The sequence below is a fragment of the Mytilus trossulus genome, chromosome 11 (assembly GCF_036588685.1).
Source record: "Mytilus trossulus isolate FHL-02 chromosome 11, PNRI_Mtr1.1.1.hap1, whole genome shotgun sequence".
In the NCBI taxonomy this organism is placed as follows: domain Eukaryota; kingdom Metazoa; phylum Mollusca; class Bivalvia; order Mytilida; family Mytilidae; genus Mytilus; species Mytilus trossulus.
In genome coordinates, this window is record NC_086383.1 from 41,216,269 (window position 1) to 41,241,920 (window position 25,652).

The 25,652-nt window shown below is 32.4% G+C and overlaps 1 protein-coding gene across 5 annotated transcripts; it reads right to left on the reverse strand.

Moving 5' to 3' along the window:
- Positions 1–25,586, reverse strand: LOC134691116 (serrate RNA effector molecule homolog). 5 transcript variants are annotated; one of them, XM_063551380.1, is made up of 20 exons: positions 25,559–25,586; positions 24,431–24,568; positions 23,156–23,299; positions 22,224–22,334; positions 21,412–21,579; positions 19,218–19,387; positions 18,653–18,770; positions 17,886–17,937; positions 16,343–16,438; positions 12,125–12,335; positions 11,357–11,514; positions 8,642–8,782; positions 8,000–8,291; positions 7,218–7,294; positions 6,400–6,553; positions 4,706–4,965; positions 2,792–2,993; positions 1,987–2,098; positions 1,339–1,362; positions 1–343 (listed from the first exon to the last, which is right to left on the reverse strand). In XM_063551380.1, exons 2-20 carry the CDS (start codon positions 24,550–24,552, stop codon positions 277–279), a joined length of 2,679 nt encoding a protein of 892 aa, XP_063407450.1. In that variant the 5' UTR covers positions 24,553–24,568; positions 25,559–25,586; the 3' UTR covers positions 1–276. The 5 variants fall into 5 exon arrangements, with proteins under 5 accessions (XP_063407450.1, XP_063407447.1, XP_063407449.1 ...); XM_063551377.1 differs by lacking the exon at positions 25,559–25,586 and adding an exon at positions 25,340–25,508; XM_063551379.1 differs by lacking the exon at positions 25,559–25,586 and adding an exon at positions 25,430–25,452.
- Positions 25,587–25,652: the final 66 nt, after the last annotated feature.

Sequence of the window (25,652 nt, forward strand, 5' to 3'; positions counted from 1 at the left end):
TGAAGTGTTTTTATGATTTTATTGCTTCACTAAAGCTAAGGACATGAAAACACATGATCTATCTACATGTAGTAAAAAGATCCTTAAAAATTTGATAAAAATTTAACAACAAAATCCATTTGATCCAATGTTCCTTCTAAAAGAACTTCATTTTAAACTACAGTTTGTTCTGCACTTCTTCAATGCTGGTAATCAATTTACTACTCTTTTAATTTTATCTGCCATAATTATGTGAGTTATCTCCCCTTCACTGACCAATTATCTCCCCATTACTGGCTAGAAAATATCTGAATCATCTGGAGCATCCAAGTCCCTGTATTCAATTACTCTTCTGGGGTCAGATCTGAAAATAAAATGGATTTATGTGTCAGTAAAAAAAATATAGTTTGTGGAGAATGATTAAGGCTGTTTTATAATTAAATAGGGGGGATGGGAAGGTGTGACAGATAGGAAGAACTATAATTAAAATTTGATTGGTGATTGTGTTTTTTTCTCCCTAACTGTTTCAAAGTTATATAGAATTTCTAAGAAAAAAAATGTGAGTGGCTGCAGCAATGAACTGACAGTGGGACAGAAAAACAGACAGATATGAGGAAGGTCTGAAGGGAAAATTGATGACTATGTTCCCATTTTTTTCAGAGCATTTCATGCTTGTTGGCACATTGAGAATTAACATTAAAGACAGTCAGTGTTGAATCTCAATGTGTCTTGGTAGAGTGACACATCTTCCAGCAGAATGTCATCTTTCCAATAAGCAAGTTTAGTGATTAAAATCTAGCACTGTATATTCCTACAACATTAACATATTGTCTTTTTTAATGTGGATTGTGCATACAAGTGTTTCAAGTAGCCAGCTATCAATCATCATGTACCAGTACTTTAATTCCAAAAATAAGTATCTGATCCCTAAAACAGTCAATAAAAAGTTCATTGTATTTCATTTATTCAGACATTCATCCAATTCCATGAAACTTTCATCTCTATGTTCAGTGCAATAAATCAAGGTAGCAGCAGTTTACTGATGTTCAAAACCTTTGATTATGTAAAAAAAGATATAAGTGCACATATGTGCCTGCAGATGGATTTTAGAGACAAAACTTTCAAGCACTATCCACACAAATAGATGTATTTACACTTGTATGCAATTTGCCTGCCATTATTTAAAGTCACTCAAAGTCTCACAAAACTCGCATCACAAATAAAACCATTTGACATCATAACAAAAAGTGCTTGTGGCATGACATCAAAAGATTATTCTGAGCTAGATCTTGTGTATTTTGTAGCTAATTCGGCTAAAACCCCCAAGTGTAAATTCATCTATTGTTACGATTACTCAACTGATTATGTCGATGTCTGTTAGATCTACAAAGAATTAACATCAATTAATTCCTAGAAATTTATTTTTTCATCATATTAAACAAACATTTCCATTTACCTGTTTAAAAGTGTCTAAATTGACACATTTTACTCCCAAAATATTGCAATTCTTGCAAGCAAAATGTTTCACTTAAGACACTAGTCACAGATTCTGAAGATGAATGGTTACTATGATGAAAGTACTATATATATATCATTAAGACTTATCTAGTTGCAGATAAATAACATTTTTAAAGCCATGGCTGTCTACTTAAATATTTAAGGAGCTACATGACATAAAGAGACTTTAAAAGAATAAGACAATCAATCTTAAGTCATCTTTGAATTACAACTTTTTGCTTCTTTTTTTTCTTCTATTTAGATGATCCATGTGGAAAACTCAATATTTCGTCCTTCTCTAGCAGTCTTCAAATCAATTTATTTTTGTGTTGTTCTAATTTCCTCATGTGTTAATAAAAGAGAACATCCAGATTCCACATCTTCACATCGATCTAAATGCCCCTTTATTTACTGCTTGTAAGCGATCTTAAAAGAGATAGCCTCTTATAAGTTGGTATACAGTATATAAGTAAGCAATTATTTTATGATTATTCAAAATAAAAGAATTACCTGTATCCCCTATTGTAGCCTCCTCCTCCTCCACCAGATCCCCTGTAGGGACCTCGATATGGTTCACGATTACGATACGATGGTGACTGGTAAGATGGTGGTCCACCACTTCCTATTAAATAAAAAGAGAGAGTTAAATCAGTTGTGTTTTGAATTTTAATTGAAATCAATATGAAAACAAATATAAGTGTCACCTGGTGTCCATCGATCTCCGATGTCAGACAGTGTCAATATATTTTGGAACTATATATATAAAAGATGTGGTATGAGTTCCAATGAGACAACTCTCCATCCAAGTCACAATTTGTAATTTGAAAACTCTTATAGGTCAAAGTAAGGTCTTCAACAAGGAGCCTTGGTTTTTCGGATCGAAGAAAAAGCTATAAAGGGCCCCAAAAATGACTAGTGTAAAACCATTCAAACAGGAAAACCATGTAAAAAAAACCTGAGAAAGGAGAAACCACCTCAACAAATAATTACCACTGAAAATCAGGTTCTAGACTGTCCACTTCTGCTTACCTCTCTAATTCAATACCAAAATCCCAAGGTTGTTTCATTTAGACAGGTTTTACTGAAACTTGTTTAACAATTTAGAGGATATATATGTACAAAAACCTGAAACCAAATTGCAGAAACCCTTGTAATGTAGTTCTTAAGAAAGATGTGAAGAAAAATATTCATAAGACAGACAGATGGATGGATGGAATGACGAACAGACAGAGGTAAAACAGTATACCCCAACTTTTTTTAAAGCGGGGGCATAATAACAAATGTTGTAAAGAGAAAATAAAGAGATGTTAAATACCTCCTCCACCTCTGTATCTCCATCCATCGTTGCCGCCACCAGAGTATCCCATTGGTGGCATGCCTCCTCCCTGGTACCCGCTAGGACTGGTGAACTGGTCCCCACCTGTACTGTTTCTGTTATTAGAACTCTGTTTGTTACCAGGATGTTCAGGCAATGCTGGTCTCTTTGGATCCATCAGGTACTTGTTGAAAAATGACACCTGAAAAAGACAACATATTCACAAGATAAAACAAACAATTTTTTTTAATACTCTAGATTCATGTTTGATACCAATTTTCTTGGATTTCGTGGGTACAGGTGAACCACTAATTCAAATTTTCTATTGGGTTTAAATGCAGAGATTGACAAAACCACATAATCAAAAACCCACCACAATGCAAGTTTTTTCACAATCCTCGAAAATAGATACCCATGAAAATAAATGTATCCACAGCAGGGGTGTGGAAATATTTGTTGTGGGCAATTGTCCCTAGGCAAATAAAACTGTAAATTTTACTTGTCCAGAAAAAAAGTTACTTGCCCTGATGGTCCCAATAAATATTGAAGTATTTCATTGTTAGCTAATATATGATTCTAAGCACTTTTTAATTTTGCATCATAAACAAATGAAATCCATTTGTTTATATTGTGTAAAAATTTTGGAAAGTAGGAAATGAGTTAACATCAATGGGACAGAAACCTAACAGCAAACCAACCAATGAGATAACATGCAGAGGACGATTTTGCATCAGTTTTTGTATAAAAATTGTAGCCAGAAGGTTCAAATACTAAATTAAGAGGACAGTGAGTGAAGCAATGGAAACTAAATAATAGATGAACTATTAATATTTGACACACTTGTTTTTTTTTCTTCTTGATAATTGTCATGAAGGGCAATTCAATTGTCCCTTCTATTTACCACTTTGACATCAAATTATGTTGACCTTTCTTCTAAAGATAGACAAAAAAATAATTTATTTTCCAAATTTCCATCCAAGATAGCCAGGGGCAATTCGATATCCACGATGACTGAAATTCTTGCTTCCGTATCTTTATTAAAATACATTGTGCCCTTCTTCATTTGCGTTTAAGGTTTTCTACTCGACTCTTAGCTCTTTTTGTCTAGTGCTTGACCGGTGTTTAATTAAATATTTATCAATCTGAATCTCGATACAAAATCTAAAGATATGATACTTCCGTTGAATAATAGATAAAACCTTATCAACGGTCCCGGGTCAATGGACAAAGCCAATGCAATGTTACGTGGGTTCACATACTTATTTTTTACCTATTTTCGTAATCTATCTACTTCCGGTATTATATAACATTTATCGTCATGAACATTGATGTTTTTCCTCGCTGACCATTGGTTTCTTTTACATCAAGAATTTGGATTAATTTTTTATTTTTGTTGGATTTGAACATTGTCTTGTATATTTTTTTTACTTGTCCACGGGCAATCGAGACAAAAATAATTACTTGTCTGGTTGTTCAAATGTACGAGTCGGGCGAGTCGGGCATAGCATTTCCACACCCCTGCACAGTATTCAAAAGATGGCATTAATAAAATTATTTTCATACACACAGACATAAAATTATAAGTAAGGATGTATGGCTCTATTTGGGCCTTAAGAACTTGGCAAATTAAATTTGTCTTTTTTATTAGACTTATTTATCAAATACAACTTGAACTCACTGATTGCAATACCATTTCATAACAAAACCTTTCAGTTTTCAATTTCTTTTCTAACACATACTCCCATTCAGAGTTATCTATCCTTGGGCCTCTACCTAACGACCCAGTCACATTTCAAATTCTACTAACCAATTTATAATTTGCAGACTTACTCTTATTCTGAACAGAAATCAAATATCTTTCAAAAGACAATAAGAAACAAATCTTTGAATAATGTTACCATAGCAACAGCTTACCTCCATTTTGACCTCCTCAACCTTTTCCCCGTGTTTATTTTGGATATGTTTCCGTACAAATTCTGGTCCTTTGAACTTTTTACCACTCATCGGACACAACCATTTGTCCTTGGCCAACTCCTGTGTATTTGCTGTCACAAACTTTTCTACTTCTGCCTCGGGGTCCTTTTTGCCAAGTTTAACAACCTCATCATCTGGTAGGCTGTCATGTTCTGATAGAGCCTTTATTTTGGTCTCAAAATTCTTAATCCATTCATTTACTGAAAATAAAAATTACAATTTAATTACTGTAAACTAACTTATTTTCCCGAGTGGAAAAATAACGCGAATTTAAATATCACTCGGATCTTATCTTATTTAACCACCTCAAGTTAATTTGAAAATTGCGAAATTAAATAGCCGCGAAGTGGACTAGATAGGACCAAACGCGATATTAAGTATCCGCGAAAATAAGTTGGTTTCAATTATAGGATGTCAACTTTTTTTGGATGGAGGGGAAACTTACATTTTCAGGATATTTGAATTTGTGGTTTGACCAAAATCTTCATACAAGACTTAAGAAAATTTGTAATTTGTAGAACATTTCAATTAGTGGTTCACCTGTACCCAAGAAACCCATGAAATTGGTATCCAACAAATACTGTAAACCAACTTATTTTCGCAGATATTTTATTTCGCGTTTTACTTATTCTTGTTCCCTAAGGGGCTATTCAATTCCGCGATATTCTTATTTCTTAATGTAGTTTAATAAGAAGAGATCCAAATTTTAAATATTCCAACAATTTATGTTGGCGTTATTTTTCTTCTCTCGCGAAATTAGCGAAAATAAATCGCTCGCAAAAATAAGATGGTTTACAGTACACAGTATACAAAATATCTCCTTCTATTTACATCATTGTTACATTCAGGGACCAGTGGAACATACAAGGTAAATGTTTTATGCTACCACTGTGTGTCAAAGAAAAAAAAGGATACAGGATATTTACATGATACATGTTAAGAATATGCACAGTAAAAACACAAAAAGTATACAAGGAGCATCAGGTAATATAGGAGAGGTGTACTGACACAAGAAGTCTCTAAACACATTAACTCCAAATGGAGCTTTCGTTAGTAGAAGCCATATTAACTATGTGTATCAGTGAGAAAAATGTGACAGCATAAAAATATAGTATATATACCAATACACATAATTAACAGTGCCTGGTGATGTTTCATAGCCTGATTTATATAAAACATCACCAGGCACTGTTAATTATGTGAATTGGTATATATACTATATTTTTATGCTTATACAATGAGCTTCACTTTTATTTATTGCTTTTCTTCATTTCAAAGTACATTGCTTATTTAGACTTTAATTGTGGCCCAGTATAAATACAGATTATATAGTACTGTGGGAATTCTATTTGAACTTATACGCTTTAGTGCTGTCTATATGTAACATCATGGTATCTATGTGCAAACATCATTGTATTTCAGCATTAAATCATTCATTTCTTTAGACGTCTGTTTCCACTTCATTAAAACAATGCAATCTACAAATATATGATCATCAGATTGGGCGGAATTCTTTGTAAACTGATGATCACACCACAACTGTGAAGTGAAGAATAAAGCTATAGAGTAATACCTAGAAAAGAAATCTGGCAAACAAATCAAACATTTTCTTGTCAGTAGACCAGAATACTCACTGTCATTCTGTGTGATTTTAGTGGTGGGTGGTACACATCGTGCGTGCATTATGCCACATCTGTGTGGCATCTCATCCTCGTTGGGATACTCATTACAACTGTAAAAGTCAATAGAGTGGACGATCCTCAGGTACAGTACCATGCTGTCCAAAGCCTGTAAGTATAAACAGATACATTGTTTTAGTTTTTCATAAATAGTCGACTTGTTTTATTATTTATATACTTGGCCACCAATACAAGCGGAGAATTTTACATAAAGTTCAAAATCTAAACATTTTTTAACAGATGGTGCGATTATTTTTCACAGTATTTAATTCTGATAGAAAAGATGAAAATAGCTCTGATACAAATGATGAAAATAGTTCTGATAGAAAAGATGGATATAGTTCTGATATAAAAGAGGGTCAAATGGGGGTATGTTCATGACGAATAATGGTTAAAATTCTTGCCAAATAACGTTAACCGTAATTTTTGGAGTATGACGATAAAATGTACACTTTCTTTTAGACGATAAAAACATCAACTGATTTTGACGAATCACGTTAATTTTTTTCCAAAAATGATGCTAATGATAATTATTTGAGACCTCTGACGAATCATGATTAGGATATTTTGACGAATCACTGTACTTTTTTTTTTAACAATTTGACGCTAATGGTAGCCAAAAAAAATGACTGTTTGACTCCTGACGTTAAAGGGCATTACTACCCTCATTAAAGATGATAAGAACTCTACTAGCTGAAAAACTAGTGATGCTTTGAAAGATACCTGGTTGTTAGAAATAATGGACAAGCAGACATGCCATCATAACATTTTACCTTGCACATGGCTTCATCTCTTTCCATTTTAATCTCATCTGTTTTAGTGTCGCCCTCTCCTTCATTCTTGGACTGACCTATTGAAAAACCATAGAGAAAATTAAAAACAAGCTACATGTATTAACATGGCATTCCTTTTTTTATTTATATAAAACAGCAACAATTGAAACATAAGCAAAAGAATCGTATGGTTATGATTTGTTTTTAAAAGAATTTTATATTATACTGTGGATACATTTATTTTTTAGGGTATCAATTTTTCGTGGATTGCTGAAAACCAGCATTTTTGTGGTTTTGTCAATCTCTGCATACAAAGCACATAGAAAATGTGTAATTTGTTGAACATTAGAATTCATTGATAACATGTACCCATGAAAACACTTTTTATTTGACCCCACCATGCATTCTTTAAAATTTGGTATTTCTTTTAAATATTCAAGCAATCTTTCTTAAATTACCACCAACCATCAAATTTTAATAAAAGTGCCTTCCTTCCTGATTCTCTCCCTCCTGCTACAATTAATTCTGGAAAAGCCCTTCGTTTGTCCAGTTAAGAAGCTGTATTTAATTGCCAAAAGGAAACACTTCTGTTAAAAGTGTGTAAAAGCAGAATGAAATTGGTAATTGATAAATTTACTATTGGCAACAATATAAAGGACCTTGAAATTCTACTCCGGTATTTTAACAATAGATATAGGAAGATGTGGTATGAGTGCCAATGAGACAACTCTCCATCACAGTCACAATTATTAAAAGTAAACCATTACAGGTCAAGCTAATACCTAAAAGTTCCTCTTCTTCAAAGTCCCCTTCATCAATGAGGAAGTCGGTAACATTCTTCAGTATCGGGTTCCTTATTTGAACCATGTCACATGGTACCTCCTTGGTATCGTCTTTCTTCTCTTCTGGGTCTTCCTCCCACATCCTCCATTTGGTGTCCAGGTTCTGCATGATTTTAGCTGCTAACTTGATATCCGATTGGACAATCTGTTTGTGAGCAGTGATGCCGTTTACTGGACGTACTCTTTGTTTAAGTTCTCTGTTCAATGTGGCTCCTAATTCACAATCTCTCAACTGGAATTACAAAAATATAATTATATTATAACCCTTAATTTCTATGGCTTTTTGTGTTTTGGTGATAACTATTTTCAAGATGCATATCAATCTATTTCGTAACATAACAGGCCAAAGTCCAGAAATAATTTGTGAGCACTAATTTCTTAAATATTTTTCAATAAGGATAACAAGAACTTTGATCAATTTTTTTTTGGTGCAAATTGTTTAGATAAGCTTGAAATGGCTTTTGTTTTTTGCAAAATTAAGCCTGAGTAATTTATCTTTCCCCTGAGTAGTAAAATAAATTTCCCCCATATAGGTTATCAAAATTCTATGTTTACAATGTACACTTTCTACAATAAGCATACCCTAATGTTATTCAAATTCCAGCAGATCTCTTTAATATTAACATCTCGTTCAAATGTCACCCATCCTCGTCTGAAGAATCGCCTCTCTGGCTGAGGGTCTTGTAGGGCCACCCTAACAAATCCTGGATATCTCTTACACATCTATAAAGATAAAGCATTCCAAACTGATAATTATATCTACTTGTGGTTAAAAGTTTAGTAAATAGCATAGATGCCAACCCCCTTTAGTCCCAATCAGTAACAAACTATCAAACTTTCCGTATTTTTGAAAAGTTTTCATTAATCATTCATAAACTTGCATTTACAGTACATTCCGGTTATTTGCATAGCCTATTTGTCAGACGAAATTATGCAATAAAGCGGAGTATGCTTATATCCGAAATGCCAAAATACGGAGTCAAATAACATCGATAGTGCAGATCAGTAAAGGAAATCCTAAAGAAAGATGAACGTCCATAATCCACTTACAACATATTGAATTATTATTTATTCTAATAAAAGTTATTTGTCTAGAATCATGCATTTTATTTCATTGTTTATTCTTTCAATAAAGTTTATAAACACATTTAGTTTTAGTTTATTTATGTACCGACTTTTCCTTTACCTGAGATACGAAAATAAAATTGTTCTAAAAATAGATTTGTTTCTATGACCCGGATGTACAAATTATATTGTTACACTTTGGTTAAAACAAACTGTTGAACAATGCTACACAGTTTATAATCATTTGATACAATAAATGTGTAATGAACTGCCTTTAATATGCAGTATTTACCGATTGCACAGTGATGTTACACTGTTACTTTAACCTCGTTAGTTCCGGATATGCAAAGCAGTTAACAGGTAATGGGGCCCTGCACGGGTTATTTGCTGGACACGAGTGTTAAAAGTGAGACAATATAATAATTTTAAGTTAATGTTCTTTTCAAAAAATATTTAAAATGAAAGATTGATGTTGAAATTCTTCAACCATATATAAATGCCCTGTAATATTTAACATATCGAATGTAGATCACCCCTTGCCAAATTACGAGATTGCACATTGGGATAATGATCGATCATTAGCAGGCGTTATTGTTTTAAATATACACCCAAAATGTAATCTATGAACAATGTTTGAAATGCAATCAATAATTAACACCTTTTGAGTTAGAAGATCATAGAATGGTTGTGTTTTTACAACAATCAGCTGATTGACATTTTTATGACCTCGAGGCTTAAAATAGAATATGGGAAACTTTACCTGTGTACACAACGAGGCCTTTTTTATATTCATATAAACACGAAAAAAATGTTTTAAAACTTTATTTAAATAACACAGAAGTAAATGTGAAATAATATAAAAAAATATGATGCATTCAAGAAAAATATACTTACCAAATTGCGGTTTCCGGTCAAAAATCTCGTCAGTTTTAACTGAGCATATCTAGCTGGCGATTATTTTCTATGCAATTAACCGAAATGCCACTTGTGGGGCTATGCATATAACCGTACAATTTAACATAAGATGAATGGGAAATGGTTTTGTGCAGGAGAAAAGTATGCAATTAACCGAATTATGCTATTAAGCGGTATGCAATTAAGTGGAATCTACTGTACCAATAAAACTTACTGACGAGTGTTTGCTAGGTGATGTGCACTAAAATTTGTCGTTTAACATGTTGTCTGTAGTATGTATTCCATTAATTAATTGTTCAGATGTTCTCGACTTGTACATTTTCGTTTTGTCAAGGAGAAGAAGAGAAAGAGGGAAAGCTACTTCATAAAATGCAAGGTTGCCACTTCGGAAGTGAGTTAGTTACTCAACAATATGTTGATAACTCCAGAGAAACCGGAAGCATTACATTGGCGTTTTCTAAATACCAGACCAGGACGGAAAGTAATGATAAAAATCCGTGATTTATAAAACTGAACGGCGATGATTGGTAATCCGTAACTATTCCACTTTGATCGTAATAGCGTAGTTTTTATAGCAAAATAGGATAAACTACGCAAAAATCGTAATGGTTGGCATCTATGAAATAGTTATCAAAGGTACCAGGATTATAATTTAGTACGCCAGACGCATGTTCCGTCTACATAAGACTCATCAGTGACGCTCATATCAAAATATTTATAAAGCCAAAAAAAAATGTACAAAGTTGAAGAGCATCGAGGATCCAAAATTCCAAAAAGTTGTGCCAAATATGGCTAAGGTAATCTATGCCTGAGTTAAAAAATTCCTTAGTTTTTCGAAAAATTTGAAGTTTTGTTAACAGGAAATTTATAATAATGATCACATTATTGATATTCATGTCAACACCGAAGAGTTGACTACTAGTAAAGTAATATTCTTTTATTAGGTAAATAGTTAAGTTTGCAGTATGACAAAAACTAAACAGACATCAACTTTTCAATTCAAGATGCATATCTGTCTTTCGATTCTGCCTGCCATTATTTCTTAAAGTAGTTGTTTTTCTGTTTTGAATTGTTTCTCATTTTTTCATAGCTTTCTATACAGTATGGGTTTGTTTTATTGCTGTAGGCCTTCGATTGCCTCATCATTGTCAACATTATCATCGCTTTTGATCTCCAGTTGAGTGGTCTCGTTGCCAATCATTTCTAAAACTTATTTCATTTTCCGTGCGTAAAGGACTTATTAATAATTTTGTTCTTTTTAGTTATAGATTGTGCTATATTCCATAGAAATATTAAAAGTTCTATATATATACTTACTGCCTCAACTTCCTGTTTAGTAATAGATGGCGCTAGATTCCGTAGAAATATTGAACAAGTTTTATGTAGAGCTTTAGGTTTAGGATTTGTATCCTCGTCTTTCTGTGTTGTATCAACCTCTTTCTCATCTGAAGATTTACCCTCTTCTTTTGGCTTGGCTATGGAAATTGGAGATAGATGGATGTATTTCACAAATTTCTTTTAAAGTATCTTTTTTCATCCAAATGATGACTGTTGGAAAGCACTTTTTTTTTATTGATAGAAAATTCAGAATTTTTGCAATGTTTCAATAATTGTGGTTTCACAAAAAAAAAAACACAATTTAAATTATGATAGCATTATTTATAATCAACGTTTCCTCAAATCACATTATGTTCATGGTTCCACAATTGCATTAGATGTATACCTAAATTCCCTATTTCACATTTATTTAGTTTTCTACAAATGAATTATTTAATTTATCAAAACAGCTATGATATTTGAAGAGAACAAATTTGTGCTTCTTCCTTTTCATAACTTATTCTGCAAGGGCTATTCCATTAAAATGTATGTGGAGGGTAGGAAGGGAAGTTTTTATTGAATGTTTATCATTCATCTTTTTTAAGTATGTGTCTATAGTCACCATTATGCAAAATATCTAAAAGATGGTTCTTGGTTGTAGGGATATTTTGAAAGTCCCTTCTTACCCTCCCACATATATTTTAATGGAATAGCCCAAAGGATTGATTGCACAATATAGAAACTGCTAAGTGTTGAAAAACTTTGTACCTGTGACATCATCTGTAGAAGTTACTCCAGGAATATTATTAGAATCTTCTGATATTTCTGTCCCTGGGGGTGGTGGTTCATCTTCCATTCCAGGTGGGGCTGGCTCAGAATCTGTATCGGAACATGACTCACTTTCTGAATCAGAACCACTTTCATAGCTATACTCTGTTTTGTCACGATTGCGTTTCTTTTTCTTCGCTTTTTTACCATCCTGTAATAGTAGAAGACATCAAAACTCAATTTAAATGACAAACACATCAGTTCGCCTTTTTTTACAAATGTTTAAATCTCCAAATTTAGACCGGAGATATTATGGACATAATTGTGCAAATCGTGATACAAGCATGAAATTTGGTATAAAGGTTAACTAAATGATACTTATAAAAAATCCGCTGCTGGCCAGAAAAAATAATCATTTTTTCAAGATGGCCACCACACATTTTGAATATGGCGTCATAACAAATTAGCCAATATTTGTTAATCCTTTGAAAGGTGTGTTATATGTAAAATCCATAGTTAGATTTGATAAAAAGAAAATGACAGTTCATAAATAACGACTAGACAATACATTAATGAAACTTAAGGTGACTTCCGGTTTCAAAATGTCGGCTAACGAGTCAAAAATTTCGATTTGTTTTACTTTCAAGCAATTTTACAAGAGATTGTAATCCTTGAAAGATGTGTTATGTATAATTCAATGTAAAATATGATAAAACGTTAAAAACAGCTCCTTAGTACGACAAAACAACACATAACTGAAGAAAAATAGTGGTTTCCGGATCCAAATTAGATACAAATACGTAAAAAATATTTAAATAATTTTCATCAACTTAACAAGTAATAACACAAGCATGAAGTACAAACATGAAATATGGTATACAGATGGACTAAACGATAATAAAAAGAAATCAGGTGCTGGCAATCAAAAATTTCCATTTTTTCAAGAGGGCCCCCGATCATTTGCAAATGGCGTCATATCCAGTTGTAAATCTTTGAAAGTTGTGTTATAGGTATAATCCAATGTAAGGTTTTATTAAGCGTAAATTACAGTTCCTAAAGTACGGAAAAACAACACATAAATGACAAAAAAGAGTGATTTCCGGTTTCAAAATGGCGGCAAAATTTTTAAAATGTAGTTTTTTATAATTTTCATCAACTTAACAAGTGATATCACATTCTTTGTTACGATTAAATGCCTAGTTTTGTTAGAAAGACAAAATTATCGGACAGTAGCCAATAACAAAACTCGTACAAGGAAGGACAGAACGGTAGCATTTACAGTCACCAACACAACTGGATTTTTCGCCTCCTCATTTCAAAAGTTCCCGACAGGAGGATGCGACTTTAACGGTAGCCGAAGAAGTCCTCGATTTTTTTCTTTCATCCATCCCAAGTGTTCATGGATTGGTATATAAATCAGGCTGAGCCCAAACTTATCCTCCTTGATAAGCTGCTCTTTGGATGTGCTAAAAAAACAACTCTTGTAGGCGGAACTACACCACAATGCCGCTGCTTCCTGGGTAAAAATTTACATCGTGCCTCGTTAACAGCAAGTAGTGATGTTGTTCTGTCATACATGATGCAAACAAATGCTTCTTTTATGTCCTTGTATGTAGCTTTATACTTCAGCAAAGAAATAAGTACGTCCCTTACATGTTGAAATACTTCCTATGTCATCCAAACTGACCTATTCCCTTAGTGTCAAATGCACTGAATGTATGAATGAAGGAAGAGTAGCTACGCGAGGACCAAACGCATTTGATAAATCACATACAGGAAGCCATCAAAAGTCTTCATTCCTGCTAAAACCTATTCACAGTTTATTCCACCATATTTTTGGAGTGCTGCAATTCCTAATACTAATACATCTTTGTCTGTGCTACCTTACATTACCGTCCTACAGCAATTTTCATAACCAGGCCAAACATGGACAAACATTCGTATATCTGCTTCTCCATGCTTACAAGGGGTAGCTGTACAGTATCCTTATTAGTCTCTACAGAAGCATTTCTGTCGGCATGACACTTGAAAAATTTCGTTTCGTTGTCATCTTCATAGAGAAAACTACTCCAGAACCAAACTTTTGTCTTCTCACATCTAGCCTTTCAATGATTCATTTAGTAAATCTAACACAATATCTACTCTTGAATACTTATCGATGCAAGATTTTATTTAAGGACGTATAACACAATTGCAAAATCATCCAATATTGATTCCCTACAAGGTGGCCTTGAATTAACCATTGCTGCTCTATCAACGATAAATGCGTCAGAATTTGGATCTGCAAATTACAAAATGTTTCATGTTTATCCATTTGCACCGATTTAATACCAATGTTTAAAATGACACCCGAAGACAAAAACGTTTTGTATTTGCCTCAAACGATCTTCAATTTATTTGCCTTTGATCTTTTTAAAGAAACCCTTGTGTGTTCATTAAGTCGTTCATCTATTATAGAATGCCTCAAACCACCGCACTAGATCTTGCAAATTTATCTGATAGTCTATATATATAGCTACTGACTTCTGGTCTAGCTACCATCAATACGTCTAAATGAGGCCTTCGGTTAAACCCATGACAACACATCGCCTTTACAATTGCATTATTCTGTTTTTGTCTGATCAATTGTGTTATAAGAAAAATATTTTTTGGTCTTACACTGTACGTAGAGTAAAATTATCATTTTCAAAATCAATTGCCACCTGTGGGTGACTTAAGAGTAGGGAAGCCGTATCTCGGAGAAGGTTGGTCTCGATCGAGAATATGTTACACGATCAAGACATAAATGAATACAGTATCATGCTTTATATGGACTGTTTGTACAAAATCTGACTCATGAAATAAGCATACTACCAAATTCACAAGAAGTTCTTATTTTATAATTGAACGCCATGAATTGAACTGTGGTAGAGATCACAAATTTTCTTACGCCAGTCTATCAAATCATTGAACGTCACAGAGTCATGACATGATTATAATTTCTGTGTTTAGCTTTCTTAAGCCGATAAATACCTTTCAAGCTTAAACACATAGAGTTATCTGATGCGCGTGTCTAGTCCTAGTTACATTTGAACATACACACAAGAATGTGCCGTTCTAGGTGTTGCGATAATGGTTTTTAGTGAGGTGTCACACATGACACATGTGTCCATCTACCTTCACGTAATATATCACCCAGAATTTTAAAACAAGTCATTTCAATGTGAAATCCACCCTTACATGACGATAAACTTATATTCTCTGTACAAATCAGGCAATTCCCACTGAATATCCATTACCAAAAGTGGCTGATCTGCCGTTACTATTGATGTTTTTCTTGTTTTAACCACATTTTCCGTCTTATCCATCAAATTCCTGATCATTGCAACTGAATTGGCTTGTTTTTAAACAGTGGCATTATAGATTTTACTCTTACTTGCTTTTTAGAGTAATTAGATGAACTACGATTTATACCAGTTTGCCCTGGTAGTGCATACAAATCACTCATAATGTCTATAAATAGTTTGCAAATGCGCAAAATTGTAAAATCATGTGTGTCATAACCTTGAAAAATATTATCAAACCAAACCATAATATCATTGAAAATCCCAAATCACTTATTTTATAGTAAACATGGTAAATAGTTAAAATATTTTTTAATGAATTTTGTTACATTTTCGCACATGTGCAAACACAGTATGTGTCAAATACTCATGTCTAGTGAATTATTCACATTTAAAGAAGGTAGCTACCAAACCTGACAGCTGTTTTTCACTAAAAGAAGGTAAACGAAAAGTTTTCCAGAAAAAATCAGTATTTTCAAACTGAAAAAAACAGCCATTTTAGAAAACGGCGGTGGCCATCTTGAAAAAAAGATTTTTTTTAATGGCCAGCAGTTGTTTCTTTAACAGTACATAATAATGATGCTTTGTGGTAATTTTCATGCTTGTATCATCATTTGCACAATTCCCTCGATTTTGCCTGCTTATATCTTCCACTAGGTCAACTACACGGGAGGTCAAAATCTCCCTTTTTGACAAAAAAAACCCAGCCTTTTCTCTTTATTTGAGAATTTGACTTATGATGTTTGAGAAGACATACTATAGTCCTGCAAGTGTGTTTGAAATACAATTCTAGAGGAGATGCATGCTTATCACAAATCAATGATGACAATGTAATGCTAATGTATCTAATGTCATGGTTTTGGTCAAGATATGGTCATTATTTATGTATACTTGCCTGACTACCATTTTTTGCCTGCTGTTGCTTAGAGAATTCTTGAGCTTTCTTCATCAGTTCTTTCTGTTCAGCTGTTATTGGTAACTTCAAAGGTTCCTACAGAAGACAAAACACATTTATAACTACTGTAAATTCAGAAATTATTGTGTGAATTTATCATTGCAATTGTGTTAATTAAGACTAAAATGCAATTTAAAATTTTGCAATATTGAAAAAAATCTTGTTTATTTCATATAAAAAAAAATCATAACGCAAGTTTAAATTTTTGTGATTATAACTCTGATAAACCTCACACATTTTTCGCAATAACAAAAACATTGCAATAAAATTCTGATATTGCATTACCCATTTTTTTTTTTATCACAGTAATAAAATTGAGAATGGAAATGGGGAATGTGTCAAAGAGACAACAACAAGCATTCATAACACTTGCAATTTAAATTAAATCAGGAATGAGTCCACAGGACACAGATGATGGCCCCACTTGCATATAATATTATAAAGGGACATAACTCAAGAACAGTACAGTGTTCTCCCCAGGGCCTTTTACTATCATGGTTATGTGATGCTATAATCTTAAATATGATGATAAATGAAGTTTTTTTTTTTAAAGATTATGATATGGATGTGATGTGTAATTTTTAGAAACAATATGGTATTTCAATTTCCCCTGTTTTACCAGGATGCCAATGAAATATCTGAGGGAACACTGCAGTATAAGTGACACTACCAAACTTCATACTTGAACTGAGCTTTATAGTAATAAGCATTGTGTACAAGTTTCATAACATTTGGTTGAAGCCAACTTAACAGAAACCAAAAAGTCAGCATTTTTTACATTTGTAAAAGGACATAACTCGAATGGTAAAATTGACACCCCCAAAATTCAACTTGATGTGTGTTTTGTGGTATTAAGCATTGTGTATAAGTTTCATAATATTAGTTGAGGCAAATAACAGATTTGAACACATACTATATAAACTAAGGCTTGTTGTGTACTTGTACATGTAGTGTGATATGAGAATTTGCTACACATGTAAGTCCTTATTTTCTTTTATATACCGCGAGTAAATTATCACGTTGTGACCCCCTATGAGACCATAGGGGGTTAGTAATTTTCATAGGGGGTTCATGACGCATTAATGGTGACGTCATCTATTTATGTTGTTGTGTTTCATTGTTTATTTTTTAACAAAACACAGCAGAAAAAGTCCAGCATGCGATAAATTGGTTGTACAGTTAACTACTGAAACCCTACAGATCCTGAGGCCGAATAAAATCCATAGGAGTTTCGGCCTCTGGCCTCCCCCCTACGGATTTTACTAGCCCTCTATGGATCCGTAGGGGGTCAGTAGCAAACCATATAACTTATAGTGGCTTTGAGATGAGGAACAGCAGTACAATTGATGATATTTTTGCTTCAAGTTTTGGGTCCTGATTTTCATGTCATCAAATGATAATTCATTTAAAATTTCTGAATTCATAAGTGTATACTTGTTAATAGACAATGCTATAAATGCACCAATATAATTATAAATCTTACATCAGGTTTTTTCTCTGCTTCTTCTCTCTTTCTTTTCTTTTTCTCGTCAGGACTGAAATTAAGGAAATTCTGATACATTTAAGATTCATTAATTTTTTCATCATCATTACAAAAGATCTTCAAATAAACAAATACATCAATTATATTTCAGACTGTTCACTCAGTCATACTGTTTTATTTGTCACAAACTTATTGTTCAGAGTTTATATGACAATAAATATTTGAACTGTTAAAACTGCAATCTTTACCAGTGAAATAAACAAAACATTAAAAAAAGTTTCCACTTATTTCCCATTATAACACACTGCTCTCATGTCACACATATATAGATTCAATCACTGCAACAAGCGTAGTATGACATTACTCCACTTAAGACAGTAACATTTTAACATTTAAAGAGTGAGGCATGCCAAGCTTTTTAAATAATTAAAATCTAATGTTGAGAGTGGAGCAATATTGTAATACACGATTTATAATGGTGAAATCTGTTTCTCTAAATTTTCATTATTCCTTTTTAAAGATTTGCATAAAGTTGTGTTTTTTATATGTCACGTCATAAGACATGCTCGCTTTTTTTCGTGTCAAAATATGAAATTCATGAAAAATCAAGTAAATTTAACGTCACAATTAATTTTCGATCAATCATTTGCTAAGAACAAATATTTCACTATATACAATGTAGCTAGTGATGACAAATATTTTTTTACACTGCTCAAGAAATGTGAAAATAGCACAAAAAGTAGAGAATTCAATGTTACCTTACTAACCTTTGATCTAAGGATACAGATTCTGAGTTATTTCTGCTCCTGCTTCCCTGTTCTTCTGGTTCTGGCTGGTCTAATACAGAAAGATCAAAATCTGAACCTCCTTCTAATTTGATGACAACTTGAAAAGAAAAGAATATTTATTGTTTTAAAACAAGTTTTCTATGTCAAACCAATTATTTTTAAACTGAATAGTCTGATAAATACTGATGGATACTAAGTTTTTTGCTGTCCTCCTAAATATTGCATGCTTTGCAGAAAATAAGAAAAATACTATTTCCAAAGATGCTGAGAAATTCAGAAAGATGTTGCATCATTTTACTGAAAAACATTATTTATGATTGAACATAAAGCCATCAATGATGCGGATATTGGGCACTGTTATTCAAAATAATAGAAGTTGAATAATTAAATTTAAGATGTATTTTTGTGCTCCTTTTAAGGTTAAATTTTTGTGCTCCTCTTAATTATCCCTGCTTCATTAGTTCATGTAGTTTGATGTCTCCTGTCAATTTTTATAATAACATCATGAAACCTATAAATAGAAACTGAACATTTCAAAAATTACCTGCATCTAACAGTTTTACGAGCTCTTCATTTCTTTCAATGTCACATGCCACAGTGGCCACACGTCCAGATTCCAAGAATTCCATAAATACCTCACACCTCTTACGTAATGCTTTTCTAACTTCCTCCTTCCTCTTGGCACACTCCTCAGGGTGGTACTTTGTCTTGAACCTGTAAAATATAACTTATATGTTTTATCTCTGATCTCTTGGGGAAATAAGCCTACTGTGAACTATCATGATGGCCTAGCTTGCTGTAAGGGACACCATCTTATTAAGAATACTAATCACATGTCCAGTTTCAGTTGTTTTTTTTTAAACAGACACAAAAATTATTCACATTTTTGTTTTGTATCTACACATATTTTCAAGGAAAACAATTTTATTAAATATTGAGCTGATAATTAGTTACCAGCAGTTACAGGTTCACATCTTGAAATTAAGAATTCCTCATATCAAATTTGACCTTTGACATCTAAAGATCATAATAAGAATTTTTAGGAGAAAACTTTTGTCATATTATGGCTACCTCCTACATGCAAGCTTGAAGCTTCTTTACAACAACTAATACATAATCCTTTGAACTTTCCTTTCATGCTTTTTTTTCCAATCTTACAAACAGATACCTCCGTAATAAAATGTGATAAAAATTTATAATTTTTTTTTTAAATGAACTTCTTTTGTCATTTTGTAAATGGTTTCTATAACAAAATCTTTAAGAAGCCTTAAACTTAGTGTTAATATTTTTTTTCTTTTTATTAAACCTCATATAATTTTTTTTTCATTTTAAAAATTGCAATAAACAAGTTATGTGATGAATGATAGGGTTCACAATGGTGTCAAGGCTTTCCATGTTATCTAAGTTTTCAGGGAATCCACATGATTCTTGATGAGTTATGTCCCTTTCCCATGATGAGGAAATGTTACGATTAAACTTACGCTTTTCATTTACCTGTTTTTACCTCACACCTTGCCCAGCAAATGACAGGCAACAAAATTTTACTCCAAATGTGTAATCCAAGTTGTAACCAATTTGATGCTTGGTTACAAATTCAGTTGCTTAGTAACATGTACCGTTGACAAATATATATTCCTCCATAATTAAACGCGAACATTATAAACATTCCTAACTTAAAAACCTAACAACTTGTTTTTATAGAAACACTGCATTGTGCGCAGTGACCCCTAACAAAATATATATGTCGCGTCCTTTTGAGATTTCTGCCGATCTGCCTCCATCTTTTCCTTTAGGGAAAAAAATTACATAGAGTAATAAAATGCAGAGAAAACCAGAATCACTTTCTTATAAAAGTTCAATTTTTTCCTGTAGGTTTAAGTTTTTTACAGTTTTATCAATGTTTCTAATAATGTTATAATTTTCAAGAAGCTAAAAGTTAGACAGAAGATAAACAAATTACTTTTCATAATAGTGGTTGAAATATATAAGTTAATTAAACTTTTAACAGAATTTTTACAGATCTTTAATTTTCCTAAATTGTGATAGCAAAGATTCAAATCATTAATACAACTGTTACATGTGTTAAATTGTTAAGATTAGAACACTTTTAAACACAAATCAGGATTTTTGACAAATTTGAAAATATTCCTGGTGCTTGGATATGAGTAGAATATAGTTATCTTCCCGTGTTATTCTTCACTTAAGAGGTGACTTTGATCAAGATATTTCTGGTTATCTCTTACACTCTACTGCATGCTTAATATATTACAACAACTACTGTGGATTCATGTTTTGAGGGATACCAATTTTGATGGATTGTGTTAGTACAGAAGAACAACAAATTTCTCCATGTGTTCTGTAGCTTGTTGAATAGCAGATGTTTGTTAAATTATGAAATCTCAAAAATCCATTCCCCCGCCCCTCCCCTTCATAATTGCTCATGAAAATTGGTACCCATAAAAATAAATGAATCTACAGTATACATCATTAATTGTATAGAAGCAAATAATTTCTATTTAAGCAATTTTTTTGTGGGTATTTTTTTTAAAGCATTGAAATTGCAACCCATGTATAAAAATTAAATGTTTCTACCTACCTTCCAAAATTCATTTTAATGAGTTACTCCTAATCAAACATACAAATTATACACTCACTATAATTTTTCTAACAAATGTTTTTAATCTAGATTAAAATTTATTGAAATTTATTAAATAAAATTTGCATAAAAATAGTCTTACCACTCTTCCTCTTTGTGGGCAAGGAAAAACTCATTTATCTGCTGTTTCTTGAAGTCTGCTTTATACTCATTAAACTTTTTAATAGCATCTTGGTCACTGATATTGTCAGGCAATGACTGTAGGAAAGCTTTAAATGTCATCATAGCTGGTTGTGTCAGCATTTCTTCTCTGAAAATGTATCAATAAATCTGATTGGTTACTGGATGAAGGCATTATTTTTCCAAAAATGTATTGGTAAATTTGATTGGTTCACAGAATATAGGCATTCCTTTTCCATGTTGTATTGGAAATATGATTGGTTATGGAATGAAACCATTTCTTTTCCAAAAATACCAATAAATATCATTGGCAATAATAAAAATATTTGGTCCTTCATGCATAAAAAATACAAGTTCTATAAAAACTAAGTAAAAATCTTTTTTTGTCTTTTTACGGGTATATCCAAATTTCACCTGGTGTCAAAACACAAAAGTTTTTTAGGGGAATTAATTCATTAAAAAAGCTTAAAGTTGCATATGTCAATCCCTGCAAGGATTTTTAATTTTTCTTCACACAAACCCAGTGATGCTCCAACATTATACAGTTAACCTTTTGTTTGGTCCCTGAAGACCATTATGGTCTGATATTTGTGGTCCTGTGCACTTCTTCCAAACTAGCTTCCTGTTTAATAGGTATGAGCCAAAGCTCTGTGTTGAAGATCATTCTTAAAATGGTTTACTTTTTCAAATTGTGACTTGGATGAAAAGTTGTCTCATTGGCACTCATACTATATCTTCTTAAAATTAAATACTGATAAATGGTATCGTTATTACCTATTTTGACCCGGATGTCCATCTGGGTCTGGTAAAGGTGGTCCATTACCACTGGCCCCCCCACTAGGAGGACCATTATAGCTGTATCCAGGGTAAGCATTTCCTTCATCCCTAAGTGATAAATCAATATGTAGTGCAAGCATATTATATCATTAATATTACTTAGGAGTATCCATAATTGTCAACCAATTTCCATAGTGTACAAAACGTACATTTGGAGGAGGGGGTTAAAGAATCAGCATTTAGACCCTATGTTTTTTTTTTTATTTCTGATTTTTTTCTTTCCCTATTTTTTTTTAATGACAGCTATGAATCCATTTATCAGCTATGTGTTTAAAATTATTGTGAAGTTGTACATTAAAATTAGCATATTTCATAATATGTGTGATACAGATTATGATGCCTCGCCAAACAAATCTCTTTCGATTTGTTGTGGAAAGATAGGAAAGTAATATAAAAAAGATCTATAAAAGTTCTTAAACTTGAATAATAAATTTAAATAACTAGTTGCTTGTGGTATTAAGGTTTTATTAATAGACATTATCTTGCATAAAATGTAAGCCACAATTTATTGATATATAGATGATGTTCAGGCTAGCTGCTTGATTGCTTGCTTTCAGTGTAATTTCTTGGTGTATATAATACATGTAATATGAGTATAAATGCATATATCCAATACAACCAACAAAACAACAATATTCAATAAAAAAAGTAATGCCATTGGTTGGATTTCAAATTAAAACATTGGTATAAACCAAGCATAATGGTTAACCATTAAGAGTATCGTAATGATAGAGACATATTTTCTGGGGATTATTAATATGTACACTCAATTTACTAACTCACTGGCAAACTATAAATAAACTCTAGAAAGGATTCTTTAATAATAGTAAATTGTACTACAAATCAAAGTATCCCCATAATGTACAAACCATGTATCTCTCCTCATTCTTTTAGCATGTGGGGGACTCATGTCTCTTCGGGGTGGACTGTATGCCCTGTCTCGTCTATGTGTGTCATATTCTCTGTATGGATCTCTTCTATCTCTACTGCCACCCCAGCTGGATCGATTCGATCTTTAATAAAAAATAAATAATGAATATGCTTAAATTATTAAATTTTTTAACACAATCCTCGAGTTTGAGAGGTTTTTCATGTTCCTAAACATAGTTTTTCTTCAAGTAATTGCTTGATACAAATGAAATAACTAAAATTTCCACATTATTTATGTATGTGCCTGTCCCACCAAGTCAGGAGCCTGTAATTCAGTGGTTGTCGTTTGTTTATGTGTTACATAATTGTTTTTCATTCATTTTTTTACATAAATAAGGCCTTTAGATTTCTCGTTTGAATTGTTTTAGTTTACATTGTCTTATCAGGGCCTTTTATAGCTGACTATGCATTATGGGCTTTGCTCATTGTTGAAAGCCGTACAGTGACCTATAGTTGTTAATGTTTGTGTCATTTTGGTCTTTGTGGATAGCTGTCTCATTGGCAATCATACCACATCTTCTTTTTTATATTTGTTTTTCATATTGAAAGCAACATTTGCTAATGTGACAATCACAAGAACCAAAATTTGTCCCTTAAAAGATGTTACCAGATTTTTTTTTTCTTTCATTTTCCCCCCTATCAAAATAAAACCTAGAACCATTAATTTACAGGGGCATAGATGCAAACCCCCTTTCAACACAATCAGTAACAATCTATCAATTTTTCCGTAATTTTGATAAGTTTCAGTAATCATTCAAAACGTGCATTTAACAAAAAAAAATTACTGATAAGTGGTTGCAAAGTGATGTGCAATAACATGTTTCGTTAAACATGTTATCTGTAGTATGTATTCCATTCATTATTTGTTCAGATGTTCTCGACTCATACATTTTTGTTTTGTCAAGGAGAGGTAGAGAAAGGGGGAAAGCTACTTCATAAAATGCCTCTTTGGAAGTAAGTCAGTTACCAAGTGATAGGTAGATAACTCCAAAGAAACTGGAAACATTACATTGGTGGTTTCTAAATAAAGGACCAGGTTGGAAAAGTAAAGATAAAAATTGGCATTTTACAAAATTGAACGGCGATGACTAGAAATCCATAACTATTCGACATAGACCATAATAGCGTAGCTTTGATCGCACAATCAGTATTGGTTGGCATCTATGCAGGGGAAGCAACTCTTTTTTTTTTTTTTATCAAATCATCAATTTTACCTATCATGTTCCCAAGCCCTTGGATCCCTCCTCCTGTCATCTCTTCTTTCATAGTCGTTTCTTTCGCGCCTGAACTTATCTCTTCCCTTACGTCTATCGTACTCATCATCACTATCGCCCATCTTATAACGAATTTATCTGAAAGTAAAAGTATAGATAATTGTATTAATGTTTTTTATGGTAACTTCTATATTAAAGTGGAATTAATCGACAAATTGGCTGTCAGAGTAAGATTAAGGTTTTCTTACAATATGTAGTAGTGTGGCCTAATATACTATTGATTTTTCTTACAATATGTAGTAGTGTGGCCTAATATACTATTGATGTTTTTTACTTATTGGTTGTTAAATGTACCTTTATTTTGAAATTAAAATAAAGAAAAATCTTTCATGACACAATAAAGCAGTTCATGCAACAAAATTGCCTATTGGTGAATGAACTACTTCACACAGGGAAGTAAATTCAAACTTTCAGTTGATGTGAATTGTTTGAACAATACAAGCTATTTAAGTAGAGCTGATCTTGCAGCATAAACCGAACCCAAAAATTATGCATGATTCAATAAAATTAAAAATCTGAAGAAACTCGAAATGTCATAAAGAAATCATTTTCTAGCTCTATCTGGACAACTTGTCTTGATAAATTTATTTATTATCATATCAATCATTAGAATTGGCTTTAACTGTAGATTCTCAATTCATGTAAAAGGACCCATGCAAAAGGGCAAGGTCATTTGCCGAACCATGCGAATTGCAATAATTGTCAAATTAATCACATTGCGTTGGACTGCCTTTCATTGTAATTGATAAAATAATGGATTTTAATCTTAAATGTTTATTTTCCGACAGCACATTGTCTTTTGATCACAAAGAAAAAACCTTTATTTTAGGTGTCACACCTCACGCTTACCTCGCCGCTTTGTTATGAATGCAATAATTGTGGGAAAAGTATGGAGTGGAAACGAATTCGGGACGGAGCTTTTGAAAAAATGAAATAAACCTTCTTAAGACCTGTCAGTTTATCAAAAAAAATCCAAAAGACTTAATTTCTGAATAAATAATTTTGAATTGTAACATATGCATTACAATATCAATTTATAATTTATTTATTCCAACTGACAATCTGTACCGGAATCACATAGAACTCCGTCCTCGTCTTAATTTTTGTAAAAATATATTTTTATAATTCTGTTTCATTTAGATGTTTTAAAACATCATAAATT

Excerpts from the sequence above, each read along its gene's own strand:
- LOC134691116 (XM_063551380.1), bottom strand. The coding sequence starts at position 24,552 with ATGGGCGATAGTGATGATGAGTACGATAGACGTAAGGGAAGAGATAAG. Across the intron at positions 21,580-22,223 it reads GGACATCCGGGTCAAAATAG|AGAAGAAATGCTGACACAAC; the intron begins GTAATAACGATA and ends ATACATTTTCAG. Across the intron at positions 7,295-7,999 it reads TGAAGAAGAGGAACTTTTAG|GTCAGTCCAAGAATGAAGGA; the intron begins GTATTAGCTTGA and ends GTTTTTCAATAG.